Below are 23,846 nucleotides of genomic sequence, written 5' to 3' on the forward strand. Positions count from 1 at the left end.
ACACACCCGAGCCCCTCGGGACCCCATCCAATCATACCAACAGTACAAATACATCATCCAAGCTTATCCAAAGCCTCAATACACCCACGGGAACATCACAACAAAGAATCGAGGCTCAAACCGAATAGAATTTCTCTAAATCTTCATTCTTTCAAAAGAGTATCCGAATCACACTTAAACACTTTGGAATACTTTCAAACTTTGCACACAATTTCAATTCAAGATATAGACCTATCCAAAGTCTCGGAACACCAATTGGAGTCCAATAACATCAAAGTCAACTCTTGGTCAAACTTAAAAACTCTTAAGTTCTTAAAATTGCCAACTTTCGATAAATAGTGTCCAATTCTTCTAGGAACCTCCGAAACAAAATTTGAATATACGTACAAGTCCAAAATCATCATATGAACCTATCAGAATAATCAAAACCCGATTCCTAGTTTGTTTACTTCAATTTTATAGGTTTTATGTGATTTAGAAGTGATCGAGAAGAAACCAACTGAAAACAAGTAAAAAATGAGCTAAAATGAACACAGGAATTCTGCCCAGTGAATTACCCTTCGCGGACGCTAAGGAGAATCGCAAACGCGAAGCTTCAGAAGTAAAACCTTCGCGAACGCAAAGGAATGATAGCGAACGCGAAGCTTCAGGATTCAAACCTTCGTGAACACGAAGGCATTATCACGAACGCGATGAAGAAATTGGCGAAAAAACTTGGCAATTCTAGAAATTCAAAATATTTTGTCCCAGACTATTTAATACTCGACCCAGATAATTTGGAATGGATTTTTGGATAATATTTGGTCTTCTTGACTAAGAAAAACGAGCTTGGAGCTAGGGTTCTTGCACATACACTTGGGACTTGAAGATTTGAAGACTTTGTATGAGAATTTCTTACCCATTTTTACTCATTTCTTTATTTTCTTGATTTGTATTGAATATTTAAGTGTGTAATATTTATTCCAATATATGAAACTTGTTTACGGGAGTATTTATTGTTAAAATTAGGATTAAATCTCTTGTTGTGCTTAAGTATTGAATGATTTTTATTAATTATGAAGTGAGTTAATTATTTTTTAAATTATTCTGGTTCTTTAATATTTCCAAAGGGATTAGCTAACCCTAGGACTCGAACCATTAACTTCGAATAAAACTTGAAAAAGTTAATTTGGGGTTGGGAAAGATTAATTAACAAGAAGTTGAGGTGTTAACCCTCACATTATAGATTCTACCTAGGGATAGGATTGAACTACTTATGGCCACATAGGGTACTCTTTATCTCTTAATTGTTTTAGGAATAATTCAATTAGAAAGTCTTGTTAGTCTTCTAAAGAAGCTAATATAGAATTATTATCCGAGGCTAATTAACATAAACTCACTCATATTTGTAAAATCGTAAAATACATTGAATAGTTACTTGAGAGTAATTCCTCGTGTATCCATGCTTGTACCCATTGATCATTTACTCGCTTTCTAGGTTAGTTTAGATTTTTGCATTTAGATATAAACATTTTCTCAAAACCCTTTTTAGTGTTTGGCTTAGCATAATAAGCGATAATTCTGTTACTTGCCTAATTGCCTACATATTGTTCTCTGTGGGATTCGACCTTGACTCATAGTTGGGTATATTATATTGCATGTGACCGTGTTCACTTACTCTTTGAGGAGTGGATTTGGACGTCATCAAAATTGGCGTCGTTTCCGGGGAATACGGTTTTGAAATTACCAACTAGTGTTTGCTTTACTTTACACCTTTTTCTATTCCATCACACTTTGCTTGTTTTGTTTGGTGTCACTAGGCAAGAATGGGCGAGCCAGAGAATATGTTTGCGGATATATATATATGACTATATTGATGATATAAATGCCATTGCCCCTCCTAGAGTTGACATGGCTACCTTCAAAGTTGAACATAGTCTAATCCTAATGCTAAAGGAGGAGGGGTTCTTCCGAAATTTCACCGACAATGATCCGACACAACACCTCAAAAAAAATTGGATGTGTGTGCAATGCATAAGCAGAATCATGTTTCGGATGATGCCCTAAGGTTGAGGGTGTTCAAATACTCTTTAGCAGGAGAGGCAAGGCAATGGTTCCCATCCACACTTGGGCCGAACTTGTGCATGTTTTCCTAGCTAAATGGTTCCCACAAAGCAAGAAATCCCAACTTCGGGACAAAATTTTCTTCTTCAAGCAATTACCGGGGGAACAACTACACGAAGCATGGGCTAGATTCGAGCAGTATTTGGTGAAATCACCAAATCACGGGTTTACAAAAAATATTTTGTTGGAGAAGTTTTACACGGGTTTGGATCCTATGAATCAATTCGTAGCCAACAATACAGATAATGGATCGTTCATGGATAAAAGATTTGCAAGAGTCACTCAAATCCTCGACAAGGTAGTCGAACACAACCAAGCTTGGCATTTGGATGACACCGCGGGTGGAGTCTCGTATGGTACCCCTTCTTTGACCAACATTGTCAAGGAGAATCAAGAATGAGATCAATTGGTTGCCAGGCTTGCTACCAATGTCAATGTTTTGACAAAAATATTTACGAAAAGCCAAACAAAGAGAGTGAATGTTGTGGAAGAAGTGCAACCAATGTCAAATTCCAATTATCAACATCAAGAAGACCAACAACAAGATTATCCTTCAATGCAATACGAAGAAGCAAACTATGTTAACAATTCACAAGGAGGATATCAAAGACAAAACTACCAAGGGTCAGGACAACAACATCAATGGAGACCTAACCCGCAAGAGCAACGTAACCAATAATGGCGAAATGACCAAGGTAGTTCTAATCAAGAAAATTGGAGCAACAACAACAACAACAATTTTGCAAATTGGAGTTCAAACCCCTATGTTCCATCGAAGGGGCAATACTCTAACTCTCAACATTGGAAGGAGAGTTCTTCAAGAGATTCCAAATTGGAGAACATGCTTGAAAGAGTATTGCAAAATCAAGAGAGGATTGATACTTTAATGAAAAACATGATCGAGATTGTGGGTTCTCACACCGCATCTATTCAAAAGTTGGAGATGCAAATGAGGGATCTCTCAAGAGAACAAACCCCAAAACAAAAAAGCACACTCCCAAGTGATACAATTGCGAACCCAAAGAGTAGTGGGGGTGGCCCAATCTCTCATTGTATGGCCATTACAACTCGAAGTGGGAAACTACTTTAAAGTGAGAGTGAATGGGTGGTCGAAGTGGAAGATTTTGAACAAGAAGATGAGGCAAAAGTTGTGGTGCCTAATGTTGTTGACGTTGAGAGAATTTCGTAGAAGGTGAAAGCTAGAGATGTGAGCCATGAAAAGGTTGAGGAAAAAGTAATAGGGGCACCAAAACCTCTAGCACCGATTCCTAGACATCCCCCTCCATTTCCTCAATGACTATCCCAAAGAGTTGATGATAGCAAATTAGAGAAGTTCTATGATATCTTAAAGCAATTATCGGTGAACATTCCGTTTGTGGAAGTGTTTCAAGAGATACCTGGTTTTGATAAATACTTGAAGTATTTGATCACAAAAAAGCAGACCATCAAGAATGAAACGGTGAGTGTCACCTACCAGATTAGCTCCATCATTTCAACAACCTCTGTCCAAAAGAAAGAGGATCTGGGGGCTTTCACCATTCCATGCACTATTGGATTGCGTGACTTTGCACGAGATTTTTATGATAATGGGGATAGCATCAACTTAATGCCTCTTGGTATCCACAAGCAAGCGGTTTTAGGAATGCCTAGGCCCATGAGTATGAGATTGCAAATGGCTAACCATTTGGTGAAGTGACCGATGGGGATAGTGGATGATGTGCTTCTGAAGGCGGGGAAGTTCTTCCTCCCTACCAACTTCGTTATTCTTGATTTTGCAGTTGAAAAAGAGATCCCTATCATCTTAGGGAGATCATTCCCTACAACCGGGAGAGCACTCATGGACTCAGAAATAAATTATATTAAATTACGGGTTAATGATGAAGAAGTTACCTTTCAAGCAAGTAAGGGCATGAAATTGCCAAATGCATATGAGAGTATCTCAGTACTTGATGTTACTGATGTGGTAGAATATACCGTTGAGGTAAAGATGGAATAGGAATGCCTTGGTGAGGCATTGGCGACGATCTTGATGAATTTTGATGGTGAAGACGTATAAGGATATGTGGAGACGGTGAACGTATTGGAAGGGTTTGGTTCATACACTTATGCACCAAAGAAGATTTTTCTTGACTTGGAGAATAGAACCACTCTTCCTGCCCCAAGCCTTTAATTGTTGAGCTGCCACAGCTTGAACTCAAGCCACTACCACCATACCTAAGGTATAAATTTCTTGGCTCTAATGAAACTCTACCCGTAATTGTTTCCTCTTTGTTAAATGATGTGCAAGTTGAACAATTATTGGAGACCTTGAGGGAGCATAGACAGGCTATTGGTTGGACAATAGCGGATATCCGAGGAATTCCCGCCGGTATTTGTGAGCACAAAATCCAATTCGAGGAAGACAGTAAACCTAGTGTGGAGCATTAAAGGAGGTTGAATCCCTCCATGAATGAAGTGGTGAAGAAGAAAATTATATAATGGTTGGACGCTAGGGTTATTTACCCCATTGCAGATAGTCCTTGGGTGAGTCCGGTGCAATGTGTGCCAAATAAGGGAGGCATGACCGTGATTCAAAATGACAAAAATGAACTCATTCCAACAAGGACGGTAACCGGGTGGAGAGTTTGCATGGACTACCGGAAGCTCAATAGAGCTACTTGCAAAGACCATTTCCCTATGCCTTTTATTGATCAAATGCTTGATCGGCCAGCGGGAAGGTCGTTTTATTGCTTCTTGGATAGTTACTCCGACTACAACCAAATCATCATAGCCTTGGAAGACCAAGAGAAGACGGCATTCACTTGTCCTTATGGGACCTTTGCTTTTAGACGAATGCCATTTGGGTTATGCAATGCCCTGACCACCTTTCAATAGTGCATGATGTCGATTTTCTCAGACATGGTGGAGGATTACTTGGAGGTATTCATGGAAGACTTCTCAGTATTTGGTGATTCCTTTGAACATTGCCTTGATAATCTTACGTAAGTACTCAAAAGATGCGAGGAGTCCAACCTTGTTCTCAATTGGAGAAAATGTCACTTCATGGTGGACGAAGGTATTGTTCTTGGCCACAAAATCTCCAAGCAAGACATAGAGGTTGATCGAGCAAAAATTGAAGTAATTTCCAAGCTTCTCCTCCCACATCGGTCAAAGGTGTTCAGAGCTTTATAGGGCATGCCGGTTTCTATCGGCAATTTATCAAAGACTTCTCAAAGATTGCAAGCCCCATGTGCAAGATCCTTGAAAAGGATGCTAAATTTGTTTTTGATGAGCAGCGCCTCAAAGCTTTTGAGGAATTGAAAGCAAGGCTCACCACGACACCCATTATATTCACACCTGATTGGTCTCTTCCATTTAAACTTATGTGTGATGCCAGTTGTGTGGCTATTGAGGCAGTGCTTGGTCAAAGGCACAACAAGATTCTTCACCCTGTCTACTATGCAAGCAATAAACTCAATGGCACGCAAATGAATTACACTATGACTGAGCAAGAACGGCTTGCCATTGTCTATGCTTTTGAAAAATTCTGGGCCTATTTGTTGGAATCCAATGTGATAGTCTTTACCTATCATACTGCTCTCAGCTACTTTATGGCGAAGAAGGATGCCAAACCAAGATTGATTAGGTGGGTCATTTATTTACAAGAATTTGACTATGAAGTCAAGGATCAGAAAGGAACGGAAAATCAAGTCGCGAATCACTCATCTAGGCTTGAAGAGGTAGGGAGACCAAATGGAGATCTTGAAATTAATGACGCCTTCCCAGATGAACAACTTTTGGCAATATCTACCACTTCAACTCCTTGGTATGCTGATATAGTTAACTTCTTGGTTAGTGTCCTTATCCCCAACGAATAGGAAGCTTATCAAAGGAAAGAGTTCTTGAGTGATTGTAGGTAATACTATTGGGAGGAACCCTTTTTTCTGGATATGCGCAGAAAACATCATTCGGTGTTGTGTTCTAGAAGATGAGTTGATGCCAATTCTCAAAGCATGTCATGACTCTCCAGTTGGGGTCACCACGGTGGAAACCGTACGACGATGAAAGTGCTTGAATGTGGGTACTATTGGCCATCGATATACCAAGATGCAAATCTAATGGTCAATGAATGTGATCAATGTCAAGGCAAGGGTCAATTTCATGAAGGCATGAGATGCCTATGACATTTGTGATAGAGGTAGAGATCTATGATGTGGGGGATCATTTTCATGGGTCCCTTTGTGAGCTCATATGGCATGACTTATATCTTGGTAGCAGTGGACTATATTTCAAAATGGGTCGAAGCAGTTGCCTTGAAAAACAATGAGGCAAGGAGTGTAATCGCCTTCTTGAAGAAGAACATATTTACTCAGTTTGGAACCCCAAGGGCCATCCTTTGTGATGGTGGTTCTCACTTTTGCAACAAAGCCTTTGCGGGGTTGCTCGAGAAATATGGAGTTAAGAACAAGTGGCTACCCCTTATCATCCTCAATCAAGTGGTCAAGTTGAAGTCTCCAACCGAGAAATCAAGAACATTCTAGCAAAAACTATTAATGCAAATAGGATTAATTGGTCAATAAACCTAGATGACACTCTGTGGGCTTATCGAACCGCATTCAAAACACCCATTGGAACCTCGCCTTACTGGTTGGTTTTTGGTAAGGCATGTCACTTTATAGTGGAGCTAGAACACAAAGCCATTTGGGTGTTGAAAAAGTTAAATATTGACTTGGCCGAAGCTGCTAATCTAAGGATGACACAACTCAATGAGATGGATGAGTTCCGTTTCACAGCCTATGAGAATGTAGCCATGTATAAAGAAAGGATGAAGTTTGTTCATAATACGAAGATCTTGATGCAGAAATTCAAATCCAGCGACTTGGTCTTGCTCTTCAACTCAAGGTTGATGTTCTTTTTGGGAAAACGCAAGTCCAAATGGTCTGGCCCATTCAAAATTGTTAGAGTGTTTCCTTATGGCACCGTTGAATTAGAGTTCAAGGATGGGACTCGAACCTTCAAAGTAGATGGTCAAAGGGTGAAGCACTACCTTGGAACCATTGGAGAAGGCAGCTGGTGGAACAATTCAAACTCAAAGATGGTCATGTACTAACCTCCACAACAGATTAGCCAAAAAGGGATAACATCGTCATGCCACAATGTTAAATCAAGCCCTTTTTGGGAGGAAACCCATGTGTGGAAATATTTTTGGTTAGATTTGTTTCATTGTAGGTTTATTTGTCTTTGTTGAACATTTTGATGTGTGTGTTTTAGAGTACAGGGTGCTCAAAATGCAAAGAAATGGGATGCAGAGGCAAAGGGAAAGTGAAGAAAAGTTAACTGAGCTTCAGATGTCTTTCTGCAGCCACAAATGCGACCGCATAATGGTTTCGCGGACAGCATACTGGCCGCAGATATAATTAGACCTTCATAAAACCAAGTCACTCAAAATGTGGTGGAAGGCCAAATTTTGCGGATCGCATAATGGTTTTGTGACCGCAGATGCGACTGCACATTGGCCACACACATCCCAGGTAATATATCATCGCATAATGCTTATGCGACCTCGAATGTTGTTTCACGATGGTAAACATACCATAGAATGCACATGTATTAAACCCCCCCCTGTCACTTTCCCACTTCTGACTCCCACACTCTAATTCTGAACGAAAGAAAATAGAAGAAAACAAAAGACAAACAAAATCTTGAACAAAATACAATCCATGCTAATAACGTGTTTCCACCAGTGTACAATCACCAAGGTTCCACTCTCATCAACAATTCTGGAAAGAAATTCTCCCCCCTCTACTCTTGTTGATTTTGTATTTACTTACAAAAATTTCCCCCAACCCATAATCCCTATTATTCCTTCCTGTTCTTTGTGATTTACTGAGAACCTCTTGCTAGGATTTATTCTCAATGTTGTCGTGTGATGGGTGATCGGTTGGGGGGGGACAATTGCTAGTCAAAATTAATGTCTTGTTAGGTGTTCATGGGTAGAACTTGAAATTGATAATATGCTGGTTGTTGTGTGTACATTTTCTGAAATCCTGTCGTGTCTATATAGTATAGGTAGAATTAATGTCCAGTGGTTTCCTGTGTGTTGTATATAAGTGAAGAAGATGAATTCTACGGCACCGCATAACTGATTCGCGATACGCAGAATCATCGCATATCTAAGGAAAATTATATGCTTGTAGGGTGGTGAATCTCCGGTGGATTCTGCAGTCGCGAAACTGGTATGTGGACCACGAATTCATCATAGATGTCAATAGGTTCATGAGTATTTTGAATTTGAATCTGCATTCATTATGCGATCGCAAATTAGTTCTGCGACCACTTCTGTGGTATGCATAATTTGTTGACCATAGCATTGTACATTCTGCGGTGGATTTCGCGGTTCGCAAAATTGTTCTGCGATCGCATAAGCTGTCTACAGAATGTGTTTTCCCTTCATTTCTTTTCCATGTTCTATGAATGTCCTACCACATGCTCACTTCACTTCCATTGGCAGGAATGGCACCAAAGAAAACCCAAGAATCTAAAGCACCCACCACAAGAGGAAAAATACAGGCTGAAGCTATAGGTCTGACATCACATCATCCCCAACGCAAAAATCCTGGCACATATGTCACTTCATCTGAGTCTGTCTCCCAGTCTGAAGAGGATAGGGAAAAACTTGAACTAGTACCACCAATTGATCACCGCGCAGAAGTATGAAGAAAGAATGCTAGGGATACACTCAGGTTTAGTATCGCTAGATCCTGGATTAAATACAAAGAGGCATTGGAAAAAAGAAATATCATCGATGAAAAGCAGCTAAGTGTGAATGGACTTAAAGAGAATTTCTCGCATGTACTAGAGAACATCAAGAAGAGGGGATAGGAGTTCTTCACTGAGCCTCCGGAGGAATTCAACAAGACACTTGTCAGGGCATTCTACGCTGCATATACTGCCTCAATGACTAAGAAGCAAGCGAGGCATTGTGCTTACTTGACCTCTATCGCAGTAAGAGGAGTTGTGGTATCTTGTGGCCCCAAATAGATAAATGAAGTCTATTTCGAGATTTGGGAAGGAGGCACGACAGAATATGATGCAAAGATTGGAAAATAAGGAAGATGAGTGTTCTTGGGTAGCCTTTGTCATAGCTCAGGGGACTCCAGCCTAGATTGAATCAGGCCAGTAGATTCAAAAGAGAGATCTCACCCAAGAAAGCCAGTATTGGCTAAGTTTCATCTAATCTCGCATACAACCAACAAGAAATGAGACCGACATTAGTCTAGACAAGGCAATCCTAATTTCTTCAACCTTGTCGGGTTTCAAGACTGATTTGGGGCAGCTCATATTCCTTGAGATTGGCATCCGGGAAAACCGAGGGCAAACTTCACTTCCCTTTCCGTGCCTCATCACTACTTTGTGTGAAGATGTAGAGGTTCCCCCATGGCCTCATCCACTTCAGCAGAACCTGCCACTTCTTCAGTACATGCCACCTCTTTAGCACCTACCACCTCCACATCCACTCCTAGGCCAGCCACAACACCCTGGCCGGCCACTACTACTGCCTTCCATCATCAAGCTTGGTCTACTTGCACAACACACTAATGCCAAAGTAAACAAGCTTGCAAAAGATCTTCCACTACTCAAAGGCAAGCATTGGCACTACTCCAAGCCTCGGTGAGTGATCTTCAAAAGAAACATCCATCATATGAAGATAGACTCCAAAAGTTTGAAGCACGCCTTGAGAAGGTTGAACGAGATGGAGATAGGGATATGCCTCAAAGCAAAAAAGATGTTGCCAAGCTTAAGTTGGAGATGCATAAAATACAGACATTGGAGTTTGACCTCACGACCCTTCTCCTGGTAGAGGAGGAGCATGGCACTGGCACCTCCCGAGCACTGGACCTTCCTTTGGACTGCACAAACCTCCTCTCAGTAGAGGAGGAACATGGTACTGGCATCTCATAGGCTCTGGGACCTTCTGCACACACTGATGACCATTCATATGAGGAATCAGTAGAGTCTCGTGGGGAGACAGACGAAGAGTAAGTAGTTGAGGAGGTCGATGATCAGATGACTAACAAAGGTAAATAGGTTGCCTCTACAGAGGAACAGGCTGATGAGGAGGCAGATATGCAGAGGGATATTGCACATTCCCTTGAGTACATGGCTTTCATGGCCACCACCACTACTACAGAGTCATCACCGGGTGAGGCCAGCAGCTCCAAGTTTCAGGACCCGGCTCCGCAGCTTGAGAAGCCCACTATTTTGGTCCCGGACACAACTGTCCAGCAGGAGGTTCACCCTACTGATCGTCCAATTTCAACAACCGGCCCCACGGCCGCATCAGACAGTCCATCCCCTCCAAGCGCTTAGTGCATTCCAGGAAGCCCCTAAACTTTACTCTTACTTTTTTAGTACATTGGGGACAATGCATGATTCTATGTTGGGGGAGGGGTAGCAAGAAAACCTTTGCAAATTGTACATAGATATTAGTCTTGACAGTGTAGATAGTAATGAATTCCTCTTTGTTTTTCTTTGTCGGGTTCTTTTTCAAGGGTGTAACAGTAAAACCACGGTCGTAGTCATGAAACGTTTTGACTTGTTTGATGATTTTATTCTAGATTCAAGCATGTGATAAATGTTTGTGAAATAAATTGTACCCTTCAAAGTTTTTGAATAAATAGTCCTTTTTGTGAAATAGAGGCTCGTTCTTTGAATTTGTGCTTAATTAGATTCTCAATATCATGTGCTAAAACTTTGAGTTGCCTTGTATTCATTTGAGGGCTAAACATTTGCCGAGTCAAGCATTTCATGCGTCATGAGTGGTGAGAATTTGTGAATAATGCATGTGCTTAACTTGTACTGTGTAGAACTTGCCCGATTGGTTCCTCAGCGTGAATCTTAGGTTGATGATTGGTTGTTGAAATGATCTTAGGCCATCCTTGTGATTGCTAATTAATTTTTGGCCAAATTGACCTCCCTTGTGTATTTATTACCCTAGTTGTCCCCCGTTGAGCCTTTAACCTTTCCTTTGGCTACCACATTACAAACCTTTACCCCTTTCTGCGAAATTACTCCCTCTTTTAAACTCGTCCCTCCTTAAATGTTATGAATGAGGCTTTAAGCCTAAGTTGGGGGGGGGATATCAATTGGGAAATAATAGAGGAGTGTATCATGTGCAAAGGCTATTCTTTCAAGGTTGTGTCTTGTGAAGCAAGCGACTAAGTTGAGAGCCAATGTACTTTAAACCAAAAGCTCCACGTCATCCTAAACCATGAAATACTCAATCTTCTAAAAAAATTAAAGAAGAGAAAAATGGAGTGTTGAGTAAACGTGGTAAGACAAGCAACTAGGGGTGGTTATGAACTACAAGGTGGGTTGATAGTAGCAATTAGATATCAATAAGGGCAATGTGTGTTATTAAAGAAATAATTTGTATATCGTTCAAGGAGGGTTTAGTCACTATTTTCCCAGATATTCATCCAACCCGTCCCCAAGCCTACACTACAAACTGTGAAAAGTCCTTTTTGATCAACAACCAACTATTCATGAGCTAGCAACGAGTTAAAATAAGGGCAAGCATATGGACTGATACTTGTAGCACTTGGCTTTCTTTCTGAGTGCGAGAGTTTTTGATTGTATCTCTTATACATATTTGTATCTATTGAATTGGGAATTTTCTTCATTGTGAGGACGCGTGAATTGCAAGAGTTAGCAGAACTTAGGCTTCTTGAAGTAGGATGCAAGTGCTTATCTAGCTATTAATAGCACTTTGTCATTGTTGTTGAGGCTCGAAGCTCACAACTTGATTATTTGAATCGCTAAACAATTTTTGTCTTAGCTGAAGGGTAAATAATGGAAGTCACATGTTTGTTAGCTAAAAGTTAGAACCATCTATAGTAATTAATGTTTTGTGAACAGTCAGAAGTAAAATAGTCCCTAGTATGGTAGCTCTTTAGTTGCTTGAGGACAAGCAAGAGTTTAAGTTGGGGGTGTTGATGTGTCGTAGAAATGCGGCACTTTTCATACTAATTTAATAGACTTTAGCTTACCTTTGAAAACTTTTTGAGTCTTTTCTTATGTAATTTTGTTGTTTTGTAGGAAACCGAACTTGAAGAGCCAAGAACATGAAAACAAATGTCAAAAATCATGAAGAAAGCAGATTTGCGACAGATATGCTGTTTTATTTACGAGTACAGATATTACCAGCACATCATTATGAGGTTGTATGATCCCTTTTGCATCCTCATCGCTGAAAGATAAGACTCCTTCTGGTATGTAGTCTCGTGTTTGTTTCTCCCTGGTGATGGAGATTCTGGGGCATTTCAACATTGGCTCCTATGGAACATCGACTCCACCGATTATCATATTAATGACGTGTTGAGGCTCGGTATCTTCTTGTTCCGTCTGTCTGTTAGAATCCTTGTTCCTGAAATGATTCTTAGCCTGGTCGCTCAAGAACTCTCGAAGGTGCCCGTTGTTAAATAGTCGGGCTACTTCTTCTCTCAGTTGTCGACTGTCTTTCATTCTATCACCGTGAGTTCCATGATATTTGCATACCTGGTTGGGATCCCTTGAGAATTAATGGGCGAACCATATTTCTATTGCAGATGCAACCTGACCAGCCCAGTTTTAAGAGTCAAATATGTGGTCTGATATGCGATCACATATCTATTGTGAGGACCACAGAATTGCTGCACAAATGCAAGAGGAATTCCCAGTAATGCAAAGTGACGATTACGTGATCCATTACGCAGACCGCGACATTAGTTTGCGAACTGCATAACTGATATGCAATGGAAATCTAGAAATGCTGAAGATCATATATGCGGCATTGCAACGATTGTCCGGACCGCGAATCACTTCCGCGGTCCATTCTACGATCGCAAACTAACTTGTACGGCTATTTTTGTTGAATTTTGTTCGCAGCTTTTGGGCCATTATAAATAGAATAACTAGGATTTTTGTGGGACATCTTGCCAGAAAAAGGTCCTACATTGAGAGCATTGAATACACCACTTGTTTTGGAGCTTTTTGGATAGATTCCAAGACTTTGTCTTCATTTAAGCTTTTGTGACTTTCTTTAATACTTTGTTCTTGTATTTTAGTATAAGTATCTAACTTTAAATACTAAGGTTATGGACCCTAAGTAGGTGTAATGTTAATCGGTGTTTATCATTGAATATATATATATATATATATATATATATATATATATATATATATATATATATATATATATATATATATATATATATATATAATGGGTGGTTGATTTCTATTCATTTCTTATGCTTCATTATGGTTGATGGTTGCGAACATTAAATAGTGCCAATTTACTTTATTTTTCACTTGGAAAAGTGGGTTAGGGTTTGGTAGAATTGAATAGCAAGAACTCAAGGCTTTAGACCTTGTTTAATAGAATCGCTTGAGAATAAGTGGGTTCTACTTGGCATAAATTGGTTGCTTTTAATTGTAACTATTTTATATTTTGTTAAATCATAAAGAGGAAATACTACCTAACTAGTGGGAAATATTGGGTAGTCATTTTGGAACCATCTGCATATCAAAGGACCTCCCATCAGAAATATATCATACTAACACCGATAACATTACATTCCATAGAAAGGGACACAATCTTGGTTTCTTAATCCAATTAATCAATTCTCTTAACAATTCACAATTAACAAACTCTTTCCAAACGAACAGAGTAGAATTACGGCTTTAGTCAAGTGACACACTATTCAAGTAACCTATTCACGCATATTTTCTATGGGATTCGACCCCAACCTAGTTGGGTTATTATATTTGACATCGACCGCCTTACACCATTTATATAGGTGTAAATTGAGTATGGTGTAATTTGAGTGTATCAATGCTCCTCTACTATTCAGTATTGCCTCTAATGAGTAAAAAGTTGTCAACCTAGTCTAAATTATCTGTAGTTGATATATTAGTTGATATTAAAAATATGAAAAAGGAAGCAAAGCAACTGAAGGAACAATACCTATCTTGAACATTGAACAAATGAGAATGGACCTACATGAGAAGAAGGCAAGGTTAACCAGGATGCTAAATCTTCAAGGGACCTACTGAAGGCAGAAAGCTATTAGAAATGGGCAAAGGAGGGACACCATAACACTACTTTTTCCATGCTTCAGTAACAAGTAAAATAAAGAAGTTTGCATGTAACGACTCGACCGGTTGTTTTAAGAATTTATATGCAGTTCGGTGGTTTAAGGTTGTTACATCCCGCATTTCGTACGTTAAAGTTTCGTCGTAAGTTAATCGACGTAGACTCGGGAATGGCATTATTTTGAGATTATAAGCATTATGCTATTTCAAGCAAGTGATGAGTAAATTCATGAAGGTGAGAGGGGAAGCAAGTCAAAGAAAATGAATTTTCGTCCAAGTTTGACATATTGGGATAAAATACGGGCCGAGCGATAATACCCGATATTTATGGACTAGTACCATACAAGGTACCATATGACCAAGATAGTAGGATGTATAAAGTGTATTAAAAATAAGTAGAATTTTAAGTAATTTGAGACAATTCTTAATTATGAGGGTAATTGGTTAATTATCGGGTAGCGGGATATTACCTAATTAATTAATTTATTATTGGATAAGATTAAAATGCCCACCCTACCCCCACGTGGCAGCAAGCCACTAAACCAAACAAATGACTCTTAGTCATTTTTGGTTAGGTGGCAAAGTAAGGTATTAAGTGTAAGACACTTCATTTCTCATTTTGAATACAAAGACTTGTAAAAGTAGTGTGTTATATACAAAACACTTCATTTCTCATATTTGGATACAAAGACATTACAGAACGTTAGCAATTCTTTCTAAATTTCAACAAGACTTTTTGCAACCAAACGATTTCAACAAGAATTATTAGAACCTTAGCACCATAAAACTTTACGGTTCTAAAGGAGTACGGCGCAATATTTTCCAAGAATATCATATGGATTTTTCCCTACTCCAGGTATGTTAAGGCTAAGCCCTTCCTTCATTTTGGCATGATCTCGTAATTACATGTATTTGATAATGAGGCATAAAGAGAAGTTCATACTCCCGAATTTATATACATTATCCTAATCTCATAAATTACAGTATTCTCCTTATCGGGACTTCATATTTAATTGAGTATTGTCTTCCTCCAGTCAAGAGAGCAGAGAGCCTATATATACAGTATTACAGTATTTTCATTACCATCGAGCTATAATCGATGGGCAGGCCCCTATTGGGCAATCTCTGATCAGATGGTAAGTTATATACCGAGCCTACTGTGGCCTAGCACCTATGAGCGAGTCCGGTTGGCCGAGATACAGAGCCTAGTATGGCCGCCTATGAGCGAGCCTACTACGGCAGAGCAGTTATATATATATACCGAGCCTTATAAGGCCGGATAGCTATTTTACTTACTATATTGAGAGAGTTGAGTCAGTATCAGCAGGTAAACAAATCTTCAGATTATCGTTGACTTCCAGTTGCTTTCAGTTATTATATTATCAGTTCAGTTTCAGCTTTCAGTATAGTGCCTTACATACTCAGTACATTATTTCATATTGACGTCCCTTTTCTGGGGGCGCTGCATTTCATGTGTGCAGGTTCAGACAGACAGACGGGTAGACCTCCTTATTAGGTATTGCCCAAGTTCAGCTTGATCGGTAAGCTCCATACCTTTCGCAGTTGCCGGGTCTAGAGCTTTACGTACATCTTTGTGTGTGTGTGTGTATATATATATATATATATATATATATATATATATATATATATATATATATATGTGTGTTATGATTAGGTTGGAGCCTTATTCTGATCACAGTATATCCATCAGTAGAGGCTTGTAGACATATCCTGTCAGTTAATGCAGTATGTTGGGCTTGTAGGCCTTTTATGTAGATTTTGTTGGATTGTCAGTTGTAGTAGTTATGACGGCCTTGTCGGCCTAGCTTTTTATTGATATTTAGTCAGTATTCTCAATTGTCTTGCAATGTGGCCCATGGCCAAAGTATGACATTATATGTTCAGAGTCCCTTAGTCGCAAGTTGGTAAGTGAGGATAGCTGAGGCACCGAGTGCCGGTCTCGCCCCCAGGTTCTGGGCGTGACAAAAGTTGTATCAGAGCAGTTTTGTCCTAGGGAGTCTACAAGCCGTGTCTAGTGGAGTCTTGTTTATGGGTATGTCATGCACCACACTTATAAGCAGGAGGCTACAGGGCATTTAAGACTGTCACTCTTTCTTCTTACTTTAGATCGTGTGGTAGAGCTCAGTTGTAAGAACTCAATTTCCTAAACTCTATCTTATTCATAATACGAGGATACCTACATCCAGAAAGATGGTTGGTAGAGATATAGCTGTGGATAAGTTGAGTTAGAGAAACTCGAGTTTACATCATTCCTATGATGGATAAATGTGACATCTTCAGCAGAACATGTGTGTACCTTACATGTAAGCTTCTTGATAAGGAGCCTTAAGGCAAGAATATCTATCCACCTCTATGGTGAAAGGCAATGAGAGGTTCAAAAGATAGATACAAGCTTCAACAAGTAAAAGGAGCAAGATGGGAAGGATACGAGGTACCCAGTTAATGAAGATTACCAGTATTTTCAACTCCGGCAGAAAAGTGTAAGCATTGTGACTTACCTTCAATAGTAACGGACATATGTAGAATTTGCCACACCCATCTCAGTTATACCTTATTGGGGGCTAACATGTGTAGTTTAAGAAAAGGACGGGATATTAGGATCCGACTGGGGTTAGAGTAACCCAAAATGGTAAATGGATTGTTTGTGTTTGTTGGCATTTCTGAAGGATATTACAAAGGTGCTAATAGATCTCCTTGTGAGGCACCCAGTTGGTGCACTCTAGAATATTACAATTAGATGTGGTACGGAAAGCTTGGAAGGAATAAATATTACCTTAGTGTGGCTCGCGTCCCTAGTAGAGCGAGAACGTTAAGCAACCCCAAGAGCCACTGGATGGAGTAAGGGGAGCTAAAAGCAAAAGAATGTCTTGTTCGAATTTTCAGAATAAAGTGATAGACATAAATATTAGCGGGAAATAATAAAGGAGCTAATGAAGCATTATGAGTAAGATATGATACATGGATGACAACGGTGGATCAAAAAGATGACAGTATTACAGAGTCCATAGTCAATTGAAGGAAATAACGAGAGGTGACAGGCCTTGAGACAACAAAAGAGTATAGGCCATAAAGTCATATCCTCATTTCAAGAAATAAGTTTGTAACTCCAACGCGACTACCGGAAGGAAAAGTTAGACTCCAGAATAGTAGAAATCAGTATGGACTAGTGAACAAGATAAACTAAACATGAATTATGGACTGAGTGATTGGATAATAGTCAGCATCATGAGAATTTCAGATTTCGTTCTGGTGATAATAGAGTGGACAACAGAAGAAGATTCATGAGAAATTCAGAGAATGGTCATTCAGGAAGACGCTTCCCTAAAGCAAGCAAGGTGAGTAAAGTTAAGCTTAAGGGGTTGTATGTGCTAGTTACACTAAGTGTCACCCTCGCGAGTGAGGAATTTTGTTATCCTTGGTACTGAAGGATTACCGCGAGGCGAGTAAGGATCATCGATGATGTGAAAAGATGCCAAAGATGAGAGGGTAAAACATCTATACGTAGATCATCATAGCACTAAGTCTTTGTGCTCCCCTAAAGGAGGGAATATGGTGTGATGTGGCATTAGGTTAGAATTAAGTGGTTCGAGTAACTATGGTAATGGTAAAGGAAGAATGCGATAAGAATAAGAAAGGGATAAGATTGCAATTATTCAAGTCATGCGGATATGCTACGATTCCAGAACATTATACAAACACGACGTCAGGGAGAAGAGGTAAGGGTTCCTGCCTGAGATGTTATTGATAGATAAGGAGCCAGTGCGGGACGTAAGTTAAGATAAAGGAAATGACCCATGAAAGATTATGCAGAATATTGATATGAGAATGAGCCAATGAGTAGTTAGTAGTTGATTCAGGAAGAGCTATGGCTAGACAAGAGGATACAGACAAATCAATAGATCGTGCAAGATAAACGGAGTGAACCCCAACATGGGGAATTCAGTCTTGCAGATATGACATCGTGACCTTGAGAAATATACGGATAGGAGTTGGGGTAGTTAAAGATACCGTATGAGTGTTAAGGGAAGACAGTCAAAACTTCAGTTCGGGAGCAACCGTACAAGCATATAAGTATGGAGGTAAGTAACTAAGGAATTTTATATGTGAGTATGAACATCAAAAATTCCGTCGAGTATACGATGTAATAAGCTCACAGCCTTGCAAGAATCAGAGGGTCCTCCCTAATTGCTACAATGAAAGACTAGCGGAGGAAATAAGGAAGAAGGATTTAACCAAGAACAGTCACCTAAAGAGGAAATGGTCATGTAACAATAGTCTCACAACAACATTGTATGCACTCCATCAGTGGCTAATGAACGGGAAGAAGAAATATATATATCAAAATCAAAAGGTGATATTCAAGATCATATGGGTTGTATGGAATTCCAATATGTGTGGGCACTAAAAGCTAAGTATGCACGCAACAAGGAGGCAGAACGACCAGGAAAAGCAATTGCTTGCATTTAAAGAAAGTTCAGAAGGAATGAAAGGAATTATTCGATCAATGATCCAGAGATAATTACATAATGAATGTACCTAAGATTTTGGAGTATTATCCATGCGGCATATATGTTGACAATCATACAGTCGTAGAAGATTCCGGTATAGGTAAAAAGAAAGAATTGAGTCCAGGTCATAGACAAAAGATTGAATTGTTATAAGATTGTATCATGGATATTCCATAGCGTCCATGAAGGGCTAAAGTAATAACTACTGCCATGAGTCACAGATCGGAAGATAGCTTAAGCCTACATAAAGGTTGATCAGAAGGAAGAGGAAACTAAAGAGTTACAACAACGAAGTAAATCAGGAGTCTGATTATTGGACCTAGAAAATTATAGAAATTGTGCTTGAGAACATGGCAGAATCACTCTTAATATCAGAGGTGCAAGAGAGATAATGCAACAATCATATTCTATAATGGCTCTATAAGGACGCCAGTTAGAAGAAGATCCAACCTTATAAGAAGTCGGTATGAAGCTCTCACCGGATTGTGTATACACCAGAGGTGCAAGTATTGTAATAAAGCTTTAAGTTGTGAATATGAATTATACCTATATGGAAAGGAGGTCATGAAAGAGATAGAATATGTGATGCGACATTTTAAGGTAAGTAAGGTAAAAGTGAACAACATACGAGATACTCAGATGCAGAAGGCTGGGAATAGTCCATACTTCAGATAGAAGGCTAGAACCGCGGGGATTCAATATCCAGGAATGATAGCGGTATCGTCAGTGACATATATTATAGCCTATGGTTTCTAGGTATCAAGAGGTCTAGTTAAGAAAGTACAAGAAGAGTTAGAGACAATGTGATGTCTCACTTGATGTTCCAGAATAACACAAGGAAATCTATGGTGCAAGGAAGTTGAAGGAAGGCTGCGAGTAGTATAAATGGATATGTATCGGTCGCAAGCTAAAGTATGGTAGAGAGACAAGATTGTAGGAAGACAGGAGTAAGGATAAGAAAGGGTGAGTGAGAAGGTGACGAGAATGGATTAGCCCTCGGGATTAAACCCACGAAAATGAGAGAGAGCTCATGGGTGCCTGAATAAGCTAAAAGGAGTCTATAACTAGTAGCATTTAGAAGAGATGGAATGCTGCCCTGGTAGTGAAATAAGGGTATGATTGCGATAGATAAAGTATGACGTTTAGGCCTACGAGTGAGTAATGATTTGAAGAGGATTTCACGGATTATACGAGATTAAAATACCCACGTAAGTGAATCACATTGGGATGCTATAAAATACGGTCATTGAAGTACAGTATCACCCCTAAGTGGATTAGGAAAGTCACTTCAAATGTTCCCTGATGAGACGTGAGCCCTAGTGGTAGTGTTACATAATAGGCCAAGTTATCGGTATTAAGATGAATCAACAATGGATGGACAAAGGTCACAAAGTATGAGATGAGATTACGCTGTCATTATTAAGATGAACAGTAATGAGGGGGAATTAAAGGACTTAGCTTATTGCATATAGGAAAAGCAACGAAAGTAACCTGGAGTTTGGTAGCAGCCCTCAATAACGATAAATAAAAGTAAGAGTTATGGCAGTAAAGTCATACGGATGGATAAACGGATCTATGACAGAAGGTAGCAACAGTTACGAGATTAGAAGGATTCCGACTACAAGTTGTGGTGTGAGAAAGAAGCTTAAAGAGGGGAATGCCCAGGCCCATAGAATTATTCACAAAACAGTTGATTAAATGGCAAGGAAAGTACTGAAGTATTCAGAGGACATAAGTTATGAAAATGATAAGTATATCAGTCAACATTCGAGGACGAATGTTCCAAAGGGGGGAATAATGTTACATCCCGCATTTCGTAAGTTAAAGTTTCGTTGTAAGTTAATCGACATAGACTCAGGAATGGGATTATTTTGAGATTATAAGCATTATGTTATTTCAAACAAGTGATGAGTAAATTCTTGAAGGTGAGAGGGGAAGCAAGTCAAAGAAAATGAATTTTCGTCCAAGTTTGACATATTGAGATAAAATACGGGCCGAGCGATAATACCCGATATTTATGGACTAGTACCATACAAGTTACCATATGACCAGGATAGTAGGATGTATAAAGTGTATTAAAAATAAGTAGAATTTTAAGTAATTTGAGATAATTCTTTATTATGCTGGTAATTGGTTAATTACCGGGTAGCGGAATATTACCTAATTAATTAATTGATTATTGGATAAGATTAAAATCCCCACCCCACCCCCACGTGGAAGCAAGACACTAAACCAAACAAATGACTCTTAGTCATTTTTGGTTAGGTGGCAAAGTAAGGTATTAAGTGCAAGACACTTCATTTCTCATTTTGAATACAAAGACTTGTAAAAGTAGTGTGTTATATACAAAACACTTCATTTCTCATATATGGATACAAAGACACTACAGAACGTTAGCAATTCTTTCTAGTTTTCAACAAGACTTTTTGCAACCAAACGATTTCAACAAGAATTATTAGAACCTTAGCACCGTAAAACTTTGTGGTTCTAAAGGAGTACGGTGCAACATTTTCCAAGAATATCATACGGATTTTTCCCTACTCCAGGTATGTTAAGGCAAAGCCCTTCCTTCATTTTGGCATGATCTCGTAATTACATGTATTTGATAACGAGGCATAAAGAGAAGTTCATACTCCCGAATTTATATACATTATCCTAGTCTCATAAATTACAGTATTCTCCTTATCGGGACTTCATATTTAATTGAGTATTGTCTTCCTCCAGTCAAGAGAGCAGAGAGCCTATATATACAGTATAACAGTATTTTCATTACCATCGAGCTATAATTGATGGGCAGTCCCCTATTGGGCAACCTCTGATCAGATGGTAAGTTATATACCGAGCCTACTATGGCCGAGCACCTATGAGCGAGCCCAGTTGGCCGAGATACAGAGCATAGTATCGTCGAGCGCCTATGAGCGAGCCTACTACGGCAGAGCAGTTATATATATACCGAGCCTTATAAGGCCGGACAGCTATTTTACTTACTATATTGAGATAGTTGAGTCAGTATCAGCAGGTAAGCATATCTTAAGATTATCATTGACTTTCAGTTGCTTTTAGTTATTATATTATTAGTTCAGTTTTAACTTTCGGTATAGTGCCTTACATACTCGGTACATTATTTCATATTGACGTCCCTTTTCTGGGGGCGCTGCATTTCATGCGTGCAGGTTCAGACAGACAGACGGGTAGACCTCCTTATTAGGTGTTGCCCAAGTTCAGCTTGATTGGTAAGCCCCATACCCTTCAGAGTTGCCGGGTCTAGAGCTTTACGTACATCTTTGTGTATATATATATATATATATATTTTTTATTTTTATTTTTTTATGAGTAGGTCGGAGCTTTGTTCCGATCACAGTATATCCATCAGTAGAGGCTTGTAGACATATCCTGTCAGTTAATGCAGTATGTTGGGCTTGTAGGCCTTTTATGTACATTTTGTTGTATTGTCGGTTGTAGTAGTTATGACGGCCTTGTCGGCCCAGCTTTTTATTGATATTTAGTCAGTATTCGCAATTGTCTTGCAATGTGGCCCATGGCTAAAGTATGACATTATATGTTCAGAGTCCCTTAGTCGCAAGTTGGTACGCGAGGATAGTTGAGGCACCGAGTGTCGGTCTCTCCCCAAGGTTCGGGGCGTGACAAAGGCCTTGAGTAGCTTCATATTATGTATTATGACTTGCGTGTATGGTTGGTTTTGGTTTTCGAGCCGCTCCCATATGATACTCATAGATGGCATATTTGGACAGGCGCGCGAATCATATTATACTCCCACGCACTCATGCTCCCTTGTTTTATGTTCTCAAACTCGGCGGCACGGGCTGCCTTAGTCTCGGCAGGCAAGAAATGATCAATAAAAGCATCGGCAAACTCACTCCATCTCATCGGAAGGCTTCCCTCCTCACGGGAGTCCTCCCACATTTCAAACCAAGAATAGGCCACCCCTTTCAGGCTGTAGGAGGCCAACTCTGCTCCCTCTGTCTTAGTAGCACACATAACTTGGAGAGTCTTGTGCATATCATCAATGAAGTCTTGGGGGTCCTCCTCAGGATCAGTACCTGTGAACACTGGAGGGTCCAACTGGAGAAATTTGCTCACCCTGGAACTAGTGGAATCTCCTGGTTGACTAGAAAAACTGGGTGCAACATTTGATCTCTGGGCCTGGGAAGCCACTATCTGAGCCAACATCCGTATGGCTTCCCTAAGATCCCCATCAGATACACCAGAACTGGAAGCTGGGGCTGCTGGTGGAACTGGAATATCAGTTGGAGGGATAGTTCCACCCTCATTAGGTGTAGGGACAGGTGCAGTCTCATCAGTGTAGTAGAATCAAGCAGTGTAGTAGTCGGGGGAATGTTCTCGCCCCTCGGGTACTTACACCCATCATCAAGTATCGAATCAATTTCCACTCCTGGGGTGACATTAGCTCCTTGGCCAATTCTTTCCTTCTTCCTAGGCGCCATGTACTGAAAGTTAGAGCAAAGCACGAGTTAGAGGAACAATCTTACAATTGGATTTATCGCACGATCTAGAATATAAAACAAGGGTATTATTCCTAAGTGTCCAAGTAGGCTCCTACTTATAGATGTGTTCGACAACACACCGATAAGAAGGACTCTACTAGACACGGCTCCGAGACATCCTAGGACACTTTAAAAACTTAGGCTCTGATACCAAGTTTGTCACGCCCCGACCTCGGGGAGCGTGACCGGCGCTCAACCGAGATACCCCAGTCAACCAAGCCTTTACAATACCTTCTACCCAACTCACCCATGAATAAAAAGAAGAATACATTTCATTAATAAGTCAGTAAGAAGTCATGTGAACAACACCAGTCCTTTTTTCAGTAGTCACGTCATTAACAAGTCTTCAAAACAGTACAATGTACAATCATAGCTAAAGTGGAACAGGTGATACGATTACAAAATTTTTAGTTTAACCTTCCCAAAAATAGATACAACCCACACTATGTCTAAGGAGCCTCTAATAGGAACAAAAGAGCGCTATGACAATGCCGGCAACTAGGCCCCGGCTATACATCAAAATGCTATGTACAAAGGATAAAAGACATAGGACCCCGAGATGAAGTGGGGCTTACCA

The 23,846-nt window shown here is 39.8% G+C and overlaps 1 protein-coding gene across 1 annotated transcript; it reads right to left on the reverse strand.

Moving 5' to 3' along the window:
- Positions 1 to 22,472: 22,472 nt before the first annotated feature.
- On the reverse strand, positions 22,473 to 23,209 carry LOC138900832 (uncharacterized). Its single transcript, XM_070188462.1, has 2 exons — positions 23,125 to 23,209; positions 22,473 to 22,999 (listed from the first exon to the last, which is right to left on the reverse strand). The coding sequence occupies exons 1-2, from the start codon at positions 23,207 to 23,209 to the stop codon at positions 22,473 to 22,475; spliced, it is 612 nt and encodes a 203-aa protein (XP_070044563.1).
- Between the last annotated feature and the right edge of the window lie 637 nt (positions 23,210 to 23,846).

Source organism: Nicotiana tomentosiformis, chromosome 11 (assembly GCF_000390325.3).
Source record: "Nicotiana tomentosiformis chromosome 11, ASM39032v3, whole genome shotgun sequence".
Taxonomy (NCBI): domain Eukaryota; kingdom Viridiplantae; phylum Streptophyta; class Magnoliopsida; order Solanales; family Solanaceae; genus Nicotiana; species Nicotiana tomentosiformis.